The sequence below is a fragment of the Salmo salar genome, chromosome 13 (assembly GCF_965601325.2).
Source record: "Salmo salar chromosome 13, fSalSal1, whole genome shotgun sequence".
In the NCBI taxonomy this organism is placed as follows: domain Eukaryota; kingdom Metazoa; phylum Chordata; class Actinopteri; order Salmoniformes; family Salmonidae; genus Salmo; species Salmo salar.
The window spans coordinates 81683984-81697236 of NC_138303.1; the positions used below are offsets into that span (position 1 = coordinate 81683984).

The 13253-nt window shown below is 41.6% G+C and overlaps 2 protein-coding genes across 2 annotated transcripts in view; one reads left to right on the forward strand and one right to left on the reverse strand.

Moving 5' to 3' along the window:
• The window catches only part of LOC106595457 (protein EURL homolog), a 57549-nt gene extending 49601 nt beyond the window's left edge, over window positions 1-7948 (reverse strand). The window contains exon 1 of the mRNA XM_045692227.2: window positions 7869-7948. Coding sequence (XP_045548183.2) covers window positions 7869-7909 — 41 coding nt within the window. The 5' untranslated portion in view covers window positions 7910-7948. The remainder of the gene's footprint in view (window positions 1-7868) is intronic.
• Window positions 7949-11548: 3600 nt separating this feature from the next.
• Window positions 11549-13102, forward strand: LOC106568064 (uncharacterized). Its single transcript, XM_014138068.3, has 2 exons — window positions 11549-11668; window positions 12058-13102. The coding sequence occupies exons 1-2, from the start codon at window positions 11566-11568 to the stop codon at window positions 13047-13049; spliced, it is 1095 nt and encodes a 364-aa protein (XP_013993543.3). The 5' UTR covers window positions 11549-11565; the 3' UTR covers window positions 13050-13102.
• The last annotated feature ends 151 nt before the right edge of the window (window positions 13103-13253 follow it).

Genomic DNA, 13253 nt, shown 5'->3' on the forward strand with positions numbered 1-13253 from the left:
TTGTTGTTATTCTGTCTCTCACTGTTCAAATAAACCTACCATTAAAATTATAGACTGATCATTTCTTTGTCAGTGGGCAAACGTACAAAATCAGCAGGGGATCAAATACTTTTTCCCCCCACTGTATGTGTTTTTCAGGTATAACATGTCCTTAATCCAACATCTTTGTCCTCTAAAACAATATATCTTGATTCTGTGCAGCCTGCTTCTGTATCTATTTCAGTGCAAATTAACAATGGTCGTTAATACGTGACATGTACCAGCCTGTTCTAGTGTTTCGTCTCATGCCAGCATCATGGACACAACACACAGCACCTCCAATTTGGCACCTGAATAAAGAGCTGTTTTTGTCTGAATGATTCTGCTTTATCAAACCAGAAACATGCCTTCCCCATTTCAAATCAGAGAAATCTGATTTATATTGAATTGATTTTTCAGTAGCCATCACCTTTAGCTTTATTACTAAACCAAATAAACAGCTGTAGCTTCAGTAGACGGGTGTAATTGAGGAGCTTGTGAACCATAACAAATGTATCACTATGCTAATATTCTCTTTGTCCTCTAAAAATCAACATCACAATTAACACAGTGTAAACATGATGGGCAACACGTCTTAAAGACAGGGTAACAGCGCCACCTCCTGGCCAGACAAAGTGCTACAGGTACACAACCTGAACAACATCTCTTAAGGTCTCCAGCAGGTGGGGTGGGGTGAACAGTTTGGTTCTCTGCACTTTAGGGGGTGAAAAGTTAGGAACAGATATTTATTTAAAAATGTAACCAGATCCCGAAATGGATATCATTCACTATGAAGAAGCACTTGGATTGGAAGAGGATGAACAACTCAAATGACTTATGCAGGCATGCACTGTATGCGGGCGTACAACTACAGAGGCAAGCGTACTATTTTAATCTGTAAATGATGTTGAAAAAAATGAACAGATTGAAAATAGGCACATCAATAACTATGTTACTGTGTATCTTATTATCTATATTATCTAGACACAACAGAAATAATATCCATTAAACGGTTTGCTTTCCAATTCACTGGACATGATCCTGGTCATGCCTGTGATAACACCCACTGACTAGCCCCCTTCTCTCTCTGCCTCTCGACTCAGTCAATGAGTAACTTTCCATGAGTTCAGCACTGTGCTTTTAGCGTCTACATATCCAGCCATTAATCTATATGAAATCATCATGTCTGCCTCAGTGCACCAACATCTTAACCCCGAGGCGATCTCTTGTCTACAGGTTGCTGCTTGTTCACAACTTCAGAGACACCAGCTCAGATCTGGTTAGACAAGCTCTGTCAGGTTACAAAAAAAAGAAAGCAAAACAGTCCTCAGATTTCAGGGAACATGTGAATCGTTTTAGCTCTATTGTGTAATATATGTTAGGCTACTGTTATGTTACAACTGTTTCAGATAATCTCCTTCTCTAATCAGTCTTTCAATTTGGTTTATTTTATTTTAAAAACGGGTCAGTCTATTTGGCTAATGCTACAGTTGTGAGACTGACTACTGACTAGAGTGTCTGATATGACAAATAGTCTACAGGCTTGCGTAATTTCAACCTTTAGACTCTTTGCCTTGTTGCCTTGTTTGAAACAACTGGGAACTGGGAAATGTCCGACTTCCGATTTCAGTGCGTTCAAAACAACTGGGAAGTCGGGAAAAAATGAACTCCAACTGGGTAAAAACAATTTGAATGGTCATCCAACTCGGAATTCTAACTCGGGAACTCATTCCTCTTTCTAGAGCTCCGACAGCAAGGTCACTGACATCATGATTTGACCTCATATTTTTCCAACTTCCCAGTTGTTTTGAACACATCATAAGTCTCCTGTCATTGAGGTGACTCCATTCATCACAAAAAGTCCCTGTTGTAGCATCCAGGTGAGCACAACCTGTACCAGTGTATTTCAGGGTGGTGAACTAATTACTTTTGAGACAGACCCCAACAGAAAAAGGCCGGGCTAGTCAGATGACCACACAGAGAAGGCAGACAATAATGTCTTGTTTCCAATGAAATACAGTTGGGGGTTATTCACTTTCGGATGGAATCATGTCACGTTCTGACCTTAGTATGAGGTAATTTTTCCATAGTAGATTGGTCAGGGCGTGACAGGGGGGTGTTTTTGTCTATGTATTTTGGGTTTTCTGTTTTCTATGTGGGTTGTCTAGATTGTCGTTCTGTTGTATTTTCTATGTTGTGGCCGGGTATGGTTTCCAATCAGAGGCAGGTGTTTTTCGTTGTCTCTGATTGGAAGCCATACTTAGGCAGCCTGTTTTTCATGGGGTTTTGTGGGTGGTTGTTTTCCGTTTTAGTCTTGTACCTGACGGGACTGTGTTGGTCATTTTTGTTACTTTGCAAAGTGTTTTCATTAAAAGTAATATGAGCACTTCACACTCCGCATTTTGGTCTCCTTTAGACAACCCTTATTACAATCAAGCTCTCTGCGAAATACAGAGCAAATGGAGAACGTGTCCTAATCACCACACAACAAAATAACATCAGAACGCAAGCACATAACTGTCCAAGCAGGTCGCTACAATATGATTAATTGGGTGCATTTGTAAATTCTACTGCGATTTCAGAGCACTCTAGTCTGTGTGCCAGAGTGCAGATTAACTGAGGAATTTGCAAACACGTAAGAGCCGTTGAATATGACCTGCATCAGTAAATGTCAGTAAAAAAACATAATTTAATTGTTGCCAACAGCACAGTTACATGCTGAACACACTGCTGCATTGCATGACTGAGCGTTGCGAAATAAATGTACACATACATGTTATTCAATAATTTCATCTAAACTGCTCGCGCGGGTTAACGAGACTGTAGCCATACGCTAAAATAACTATTTTTGACGCTTAATGCACTGCAAGTCCAGCCGCTCCCATCTCCTCATTGGATTTTAGAAGCATATACCCACATGGTTGATTGAACACAAAGCTTTTACTAACTCATCCTGGAATATACAAGGTCGGAGGTCACCTGTCTTTGGCCTAAACAGCAGGAACCCAGACTTCATCACATAAATTGGAAATACAGCCATGATCATCCTACAAGAAACATGGTACAGAGTAGACAGACCCATCGGTTGCCCTCTAGGTTACAGAGAGCTAGTAGTCCCATCCACCCTACTACCAGGTGTGAAAAAAGGGAAGAGACTCTGGGGTATGCTAATTTGATATAGAGCAGACCTACCTCTATTGAATTAGTCAAAACAGGAACATTTTACATCAGAGAAAAATGTCCTCATGTGCCCTACATATATCTCCCCCCAATAGAATCCCCATACTTTAACGATGACAGCTTCTCCATCCTAGGCCCAGGGACATGTACTCGTCAGTGGCGACCTAAATAACAGAACTGGACAAAAACCTGACGCTCTCAGCAAACAGGGGGACAAACACCTACCTGGAGGTGACAGCATTCTGTCCCAAATATGCCCCCCAAGACACAACAACCAACAAAAACGGGTCACAACTCCTGCAGCTCAGTCACATGCTGGGTCTGTACATAGTCAATGGTAGACTTCGAGGGGACTTACAGTAGGTACACCTATAGCTCATCCTTTGGCAGCACTACTGTAGATTACTTTATCACTGACCTCAACCCAGAGTCTCTCAGAGCATTCACAGTCAGCCTACTGACACTCCTATCAGATCACAGCAAAATCACAGTCTACTTGAACAGAGCAATACTCAATCATGAGGCATCAAAGCCAAAGGAAATGCATAATGTTAAGAAATGCTATAGATGGAAGGAAAGTAGTGTAGAAATCTATGAAAAAACAATTAGGCAACAACAAATTCTGTCCTTTTTATACAACTTCCTGGACAAAATGTTTCACTGTAATAGTGAAGGTGGAAACTTGGCAGTAGAAAACCTAAACAGTATAAACAGAAAACAGGTTTAGACATTTTTACAAAACTGAAATACCTTATTTTCCAAATGCACTGTATTTGACCTCTCAGCTTCCCAATCAAATCAAAACATTTCAAGCAGACAACCTAAGAAAATTAACAACAATGACAAATGGTTTGATGAAGAATGCAAAGATCTAAGAAAGAAACTGAGAAACCTATCCAACCAAAAACATAGAGACCCAGAATACCAATACAGAAATATACTATGGAAATATAAGGTACAGTGTATCAGAAATCAGCTCAATGTAATTGAAGAGTCCATAGAATCTAACCACTTCTGGGAAAATTGGAACACACTAAACCAACAACAACACAAACAGTTGTGTATGGAAATGTATGGATATACCACTTCTCCAATCTTTTTTGGTTCTATAACAAAGAACAAAGAACAAACAGAAAAAACATATACAGTACCAGTCAAAGGTTTGGACACACCTACTCATTCAAGGGGTTTTCTTTAATTTTACTATTTTCTACATTGTAGAATGTGAAGACATCAAAACTATGAAATAACACATATGGAATCATGTAGTAACCAAAAAAGTGTTAAACAAATCAAAATATATTTTAGATATTTTAGATTCTTCAAAGTAGCCACATTTTGCCTTGATGACAGCTTTGCACACTCTTGGCGTTCTCTCAACCAGCTTTATGAGGTAGTCACCTGGAATGCATTTCAATGAACAAGTGCGCCTTGTTAAAAGTTAGTTTGTGGAATTTCTTTCCTTCTTAATGCATTTGAGCCAATCAGTTGTGTTGTGACAAGGTTGGGTTGGTATACAGAAGATAGCCCTAATTGGTAAAAGGCCAAGACCATATTATGGCAAGAACAGCTCAAATAAGCAAAGTGAAATGATAGTCCATCATTACTTTTTAAGACATGAAGGTCAGTCAATCCAGAACATTTCTTGAACTTCAAGTGCAATCTCAAAAACCATCAAGCGTTATGATGAACCTGGCTCTCATGAGCACCGCCACAGGAAAGGAAGACCCAGAGTTACCGCTGCTGCACAGGATAGGTTCATTAGAGTTACCAGAAAACAGAAATTGCAGCTAGAGTTCAAGTAACAGACACATCTCAACATCAACTGTTCAGAGGAGATCGCATGAATCAGGCCTCCATTGTCAAATTGCTGTAAAGAAACCACTTCTAAAGGACACCAATAATAAGAAGAGACTTGCTTGGGTCAAGAAACACGAGCAATGGACATCAGACCGGTGGAAATCTGTCCTTTGGTCTGATGAGTCCAAATGTGAGCTTTTTGTGTGAGAATTAGAGTAGGTGAACGGATGATCGCCGCATGTGTGGTTCCCACCGTGAAGCATGGAGGAGGTGTGATGGTGCTTTGCCGGTGACACTGACGGATTTATTTAGAATTCACGGAACACTTAACCAGCATGGCTACCACAGCATTCTGCAGCGATAACCCATCTGGTTTGCACTTAGTGGGACTATCATTTGTTTTTCAACAGGACAATGACCCAACACACCTCCAGGCTGTGTAAGGGCTATTTGACCAAGAAAGAGAGTGATGGAGTGCTACATCAGATGACCTGTCCTCCACAATCACCTGACCTCAACCCAATTACGATGGTTTGGGGATGAGTTGGGCCGCAGAGTGAAGGAAAAGGAGCCAACAAGTGCTCAGCATATGTGGGAACTCCTTTAAGACTGTTGGAAAAGCATTCCAGGTGAAGCTGGTTGAGAGAATTACAAGAGTGTGCAAAGCTGTTATCAAGGCAAAGGGTGGCTACTTCGAAGAATCTCAAAAATAAAATATATTTTGATTTGTTTAACACTTTTTTGGTTACTACATGATTCCCTGTGTTATTTCATAGTTTTGATGTCTTCACTAGTATTCTACAATGCAGAAAATAGTAACAATAAAGAAAACCCCTTGAATGAGTAGGTATGTCCAAACATGTGACTGGTACTGTACATGATCAAATGCAAATCTTAGACTCGACTATTAAAAAGACTACCAGAACCCACTGGATTCTCCAACCCCAAAAGGCCTGTGGTGTTGATGGTATCCTTAATTAAATGATAAAATATACAGACCACAAATTCCAATTGGCTAGATCTAAAATCTTTAACATCATCCTCAGCTCTAACATCTTCCCCAGTATTTGTAACCAAGGACTGATCACCCCAATCCACAAAAGTGGAGACAAATTTGACCCCAATAACTACCGTGGGATATGCGTCAACAGCAACCTTGGGGAAATCCTCTGCATTATCATTAACAGCAGACTCGTACGTTTCCTCAGTGAAAACAATTTACTGATCAAATGTCAAATTGGCTACCATACGACAGACCACGTATTCACCCTGCACACCCGAAATGACAAACAAACCAAAACAAAAGCAAAGTTTTCTCATGCTTTGTTGATTTAAAAAAAGCGTGACTCTACTTGGCATGAGGGTCTGCTATACAAATTGAATGAAAGCGGTGTTGGGTGGAAAACATACAACATTATAAAATTCAAGTACACAAACTGTGCGGTTAAAATTGGCAAAAAACACACATTTCTATCCACAGGGCTGTGGGGCAAGACAGGGATGCAGCTTGAGCCCCACCCTCTGTGTGTGTGTGTGTGTGTGTGTGTGTGTGTGTGTGTGTGTGTGTGTGTGTGTGTGTGTGTGTGTGTGTGTGTGTATATATATATATAAATGGATTGGCGAGAGCACTAGAACTAGAACAGCCTGCAGCACCCAGCCTCACCCTACTAGAATCTGAAGTCAAATGTCTACTGATGACCTGGTGCTTCTGCCCCAACCAAGGAGGGCCTACAGCAGCACCTAAATCTTCTGCACAGATTCTGTCAGACCTGGGCCCTGACAGTAAATCTCAGTAAGAATAAAATAATTTTGTTTCAAAAAAGGTTTAGTTGCTACAAATACAAATTCCATCTAGACACCGTTGCCTTAGAGTACACAAAAACTATACATACCTCAGCCTAAACATCAGCGCCACAAGTAACTTCCACAAAGCTATGAAAGATCTGAGAGACAAGGCAAGAAGGACGTTCTACGCCATCAAAAGGGACATAAAATTCAACATATTAGGATCTGGCTAATAATACATTAATCAGTTATAGAACCCATTGCCCGTTATGGTTGTGAGGTCTGGGGTCTGCTCACCAACCATTAATTCACAAAATGGGACAAACAACAAATTGAAACTCTGCATGCAGAATTCTGCAAAAAATCATCAGTGTACAACGTAAAACACCAAATAAAGCATGCAGAACAGAATTAGGCTGATACCCGGTCATTACCAAATAAAAAAATGAGCCGTCAAATTCTACAACCACCTAAAAGGAAGCGTTTCCCAAACCTTAAAACCTGTTTGGGATAGGGGTTCCGCTAGCGGAACGTTTCGACAACATCTGGTGAAACTGCAGAGCGCGAAATCCCCCCCCAAAATTATTACTAATATTTAACTTTCATATATTCACAAGTGCAATACACCAAATTAAAGCTTAACTTCTTGTTAATCTAGCCACCATGTCAGATTTCAAAAAGGCTTTACGGTGAAAGCAAACCATGTGATTATCTGAGGACAGCACCCCATCAAACAAACACATTTCAACCCGCTAGGCGCGACACAAAACTCAGGAATAACGATATAATTCATACCTTACCTTTGAAGAACTTCTTCTGTTGGCACTCCAATATGTCCCATAAACATCACAAATGGCCCTTTTGTTCGATTAATTCTGTCGTTATATCTCCAAAATGTTCATTTATTTGGCGCTTTGATTGAGAAAAACACCGGTTCCAACTCGCCCAGCATGACTACAAAATATCTAATAAGTTACCTGTAAATGCTGTCCAAACATTTCAAACAACTTTCCTAATCCAACTTTAGGTATTTTAAAATGTAAATAATCGATAAAATTTAAGACGGGATAAACTGTGTTCAATACCGGATAAAAACAACGTGAAGCGTGTGACCTGGAGCGCGCATCAAAACAGTATAGTCCACTCGGCTGGACCCTCGTTCTGAAAAGCCATACTTCTTCATTTCTCTAAAGAAAAACATCAACCAATTTCTAATAACTGTTGACATCTCGTGGAAGCAATAGGAACTGCAACCAAGTGCCACAGAAATCAAGGTTCCCATAGAAAACCAATGGAAAACAGAGTCACCTCAACAACAGAAAAATCCTGGATGGTTTGTCCTCGGGGTTTCGCCTGCCAAATAAGTTCTGTATTACTCACAGACATTATCTTAACAGTTTTAGAAACTTCAGTGTTTTCTATCCAAATCTATTATATGCATATCCTAGCTTCTGGGCCTGAGTAGCAGGCAGTTTACTTTGGGCACGCTTTTCATCCGGACGTGAAAATACTGCCCCCTATCCCAAACAAGTTTTAACAAAGCCATCACCTACAGAGAGATGAACCTGGAGAAGAGTTCTCTAAGCATGCTGGTCCTGGGGCTCGGTTCACAAATACAAACAGGACCCACAGAGCCCCAGGACAGCAACACAATTAGACCCAACCAAATCATGGGAAAACAAAAAGATAATGACTTGACATAGTGGAAAGAATTAACAAAACAACAGAGCAAACTAGAATGTTATTTGGCCCTAAACAGACAGTGGCAGAATACCTGACCACTGTGGCTGACCCAAAATTAAGGAAAGTTTTGACTATGTACAGACTCAGTGAACATAGCCTTGCTATTGAGAGAGGCTGCCGTAGGCAGACCTTGCTCTCATAAGAAGACAGGCTATGTGCACACTGCCCACAAAATGAGGTGGAAACTGAGCTGCACTTCTTAACCTCCTACCAAATGTATGACCATATTAGAGCCAAATATTTCCCCCAGATTACACAGACACAGAAAGAATTAAAAAAACAAATCCAATTTTGATAAACTCCCATATCTATTGGGTGAAATACCACAGTGTGCAATCACAGCAGCAATATTTGTGACCTGTTGCCACAAGAAAAGGGCAAACTGTCACACCCTGATCTGCTTAACCTGTCCTTGTTATTGTCTCCACCCCCTCCAGGTGTCGCTTGTTTTCCCCAGTGTATTGATCCCTGTGTTTCCTGTCTCTCTATGCCAGTTCGTCTTGTATGTCCAAGCCTATCAGTGGTTTTCCTGCGTTGCCTTTTCGCCTTTTTCTAGTCCTCCCAGTTTTGACCCTTGCTTGTTCTGGGCTCTGTACCTGCCTACCTGACCATTCTGCCTGCCCTGACCTTGATCCTGCCTGCCACTCTGTACCTCCTGGACTCTGATCTGGTTATGACATTTTGCCTGTCCACGACCATTCTCTTGCCAATTCCCTTTGGATTTATTAAACATCTTAAACTCCAACCATCTGCCTCCTGTGTCTGCATTTGGGTCTTGCCTAGTGTCATGATACAAACAGTAAAGAACAACCTCCATTGTAAATATAACTCATATTTATGTTGATTTATTTTCCCTTTTGTACTATTTGCACAACGTTACAACACTGTATATAGCTGTAATATGACATTTGAATTTTCTATATTCCTCTGGAACTTTTGTGAATGTAATATTTACTGTTTGTTTTTTTGTTTATCTTTGGCAATGTAAACATTTCCTATGCCAATAAAGCCCTTTGAATTGAACTGAATTGATTGAAATTCCGGTTCAGGAAAAAGATGGCAGAAGTGGAGTTTGAATCAAGCAGCGTGTCGAGCAAAGTTGGTGAAGACGAATGTTCTAAATGGACAACAGTAGTAACGAAAACTGTAACAAAATGGAAATTGTTAAAAATTCAAGTGGAGGGTACATGTATGAATAATAATGAATCACTTATTGTTTGGATGTGTTTGTTGAGTAAGGTGTTTTAAACTTCGGAGTAGAGCACCTGTCAAAGGAGTCATCTCAGGGGTGACGACGGGTGTTCAGGTTGAATACCTGAAGAAAATTCCTGGTGTGGTTGGTGCCTGGTGTCTGACCCGATGGGTGAATGGAGAGAAATAAGAAGTCTGTCGGTCCTGTTGTTTTTTGATAAAGAGTCATGTAAGAGCTATCGTCCCCAAACTATTGCAATGTAAGAATTGTAAAGGATTTGGCCATGTTTCAAGTGTGTGCAGACAGAGTATATTGAAGAACGGTGTGCAGAAGGACAACGGTGTTGCAATTGTGGTGGGGATCATGATCCCGAGTTCCTGGAGTGCCCCCTAAGGGTGAAGGAGATTGACCGCTCTAACCTCAATCTAATCTCCAATGCAGAGGCGATTAAAATAATTGAGAAAACAAGTGATACGAGTGAAGATATGGTAGTGGACGCACCCCAATCTGTAGTAAATGTTTGCTGCCAGTCAAAAGATACCCTTTGTGTTAAAAAGGTGGATTTTGTGCTGTTCATTGCCACAGTTATAAACTCTATGGCACAAGTCTCAAAGAAGTCTAAAAAACGGGACATTATTGTGGCTGCGGCTGAAAAGGTTTTGGGACTGAAACATTTTACCTCTGAAGACTTGCAAGGGGTACTTGCGCCGGAAGACCAGCCCTCCTAGGTTCCCCTTTAACCTGTGTAGGGATCAGATCGGTTTTATTTTTTATTTTTACAGAAATGTTAGTTGATTTAGTTTATGAATGTATTTTTTGGTAGTTTATTTTGTTTGTTTGTATTGTGTTAAATCTTTGGGAATCCTGTTTCCATCCCGCAAAGTAGGTGGTGAGATGCACATTAAATTGCACGATTGCCAATATACCACAGAAGAAGAAGACTGAAGGAGGAGAGACTACTAGAAACTAACTAGGTTTCCCCTTTTATCTGTTAATTAATTGTCAGAGTAGAGAACACATGATTTTGTGTGACTCAAAATGGGTTGATATTCTACAAAGATCCAGGGATCTTGTACAGTTCAGGTAAAATAACAACCTAGTGTTTATATCCTAGGACAAATTAGCTAGTAACAGCAAGCTAGCTAGCTAAATGTCAATGAATGTTTCATATGTGTTTCGACCTGTCCCAAAATTAATATAGTTGGTTCAGTGTTCGTTTTGATATTTCAACCTGCGTGTCCTGATTGCGTCCAGATGGACAAAATCAACATGTGTGCGATGGCACACAAGCGTGCCTGGGGTAGTCAGCATGTTATAGTCACCAATGCTCTAGATAACATGAAAACAGCCAAACCAGCTCTGCTAGGGCGAGTAAAATGGTCGGTGAGGTTCTCTCTCATTTCTGTCTGGAAGAAGCTAGCAAGCTAGCCAACTTTAGCCAGTTAGCTTGGGTGCTTGACTGCCATTGTGAGGTCAGAACATTCGGATCAACCCTACTCCTCGGCCAGAGCGTCCAGTGTGTGCTCTGAATGCTCCAAGCACGAAATGCTCTGAATTTACAAAAGCCCAGAGCGCACTCTGAACGCACTCTGGCACTCCAGAGAGAATTTACAAACACACCCATAGTCAAAAACATTTTGAATCTTAGAATGTCAAAAGATCAATAGAACTTGGTTTCCACAGGAACAATAGCAGACAGAATGTTCAGAAATAATTTGAATCACAACAAAACAATATAGTTCTCCCACCAGAATATGTCATAAGGGCCTTCATCCATAGAACATCGTTGCCTCAGGAATGATGCCAAACAGAATGTTCAGAAATCACTTGAATTACAACAAAACCAAATGATCATTCACCATCTACTCTTGAAAGAAAGTGACATGATTCAATTCCCAACCACGAAAGACCAACTTCTTCCTGTCAGAATAACTGGTGACTTCTCTCCAGGTGAGACCTAGCTATCTCTTGAACTTAATTGGTAGTCTTTCAAGTGAAAGTAGCTTGCTTGGTAACCAAAATGTCGTGCCGTAAATTCAGGGAGAAACTTTCCCAGCTCAAACGTCAGTTCATCATCTAGTTTTGATTTACATTTGGTTGAGTTCTCAACTAACGAGAATTCATTGTGAAATCAACACAAAAGGTCACCATGTTATTGGATTTAGGTTCAAGTTTGGTGAAAAAAAGACAAAATTCCCTTTTGGTGATGACTAATTAGTTTTCCATGTTGATTCAATGTCATCACATTGAATTTTTTGTTGAAATGACGTCAAAACAACGTTGATTCAACCAGTTTTTGCCCAGTGGGTTGTTGACATTCCATATTCATCTCTGTCTAGTGTGTGACACGAGACAAATGAGCTCCTCAGCCATGCTGGGCACCACTTCCATGCAGATGCAGGCTCCATACATGTTGCCTCAGCAGCCCAAGGGGTCATGGGTCCACAGTCATGCCCAGGTGTACTACCCACAGACATGGACAAGGAGGACCCAAGGCTACCTATCCCATTCTGCCACCCAGACCCAACGGGTGTCTGCCCAGTACATGCAGAGTGCGCTCCTCTGGCTGCCTCAACACCAGCTACACCAAGACCAGCGTGTGACACAGTGGAGGCCTGAGTCAAGCAGGATGGCCTACCAGGCTAGGGTCCCCTGGTCCTACAGGCAACACCTCACAGGAGGGCCCATGGATGCTAGGATGTACCCTATCTTTTCCACAGAGCCCCAACAAGCCCCCACTGGCCTCCTCCCTCAGGCCGGAGACAGCAGCACTCACCTGGCCCCTCACCATCAGCTTGGAGGTCCCTTCCAGGCAGGCTCCAACCACCCTCTGTTCGAGTTCCAGAGCTATAGCCTCAGGACTGCAAGAGTCTCCCAGGCCTCTCGGACCCAGGTCACCTGCCCCAGCCTGTCCCTGCAGGGGTTAGGAGATAGTTCCCTGCCTGCAGTCACCTCCCTGGAGGAGGCTATGAAGATTTTCCACTGTGAGTCTGAGGATGAACCCAGGCAGCAGGCTGAGGCTGGGCTGAGTGTTCTGGTGCCACAGGGAGTGTTGTCCAGCCCCACACAAGAGGGTTCAGGCAGAGGTAAGTGTCCCTCCACCCTGGATCACTCCCTGGACCAGGAAGACCTAGAGGCCTGTATGCAGCGCCTGCTGGAGTCGCAGGGATCAGAGGGGTCTGTGTGCATAGCCGCAGCAGGGGAGTCTGGCATGGAGTTCTTCTATGAGGTAGACAGCCTGGGCAGCCTGTGTGACCTCCAGCTGTTTGGACAGTATGTGTCCAGCAGCAACACAGAGGAGGGCAGTGCCAACAACAACATGGATAACTGAAATAACCACATCTTTTAGCGTTATTTTCATGTTCATTCATTATTTTTTTATTACAAAAGCATTATCATTAAAAATGGATTGTTGAAAAATCCTAAAGACTCATGACTGCTTCATTACTGAACTACCAAGTACTCTAGATTATATATTTGAGTGTGAAAATGTTCTGCACATTGACACAATCAAAAGATGAAGTAGAGATGAGGG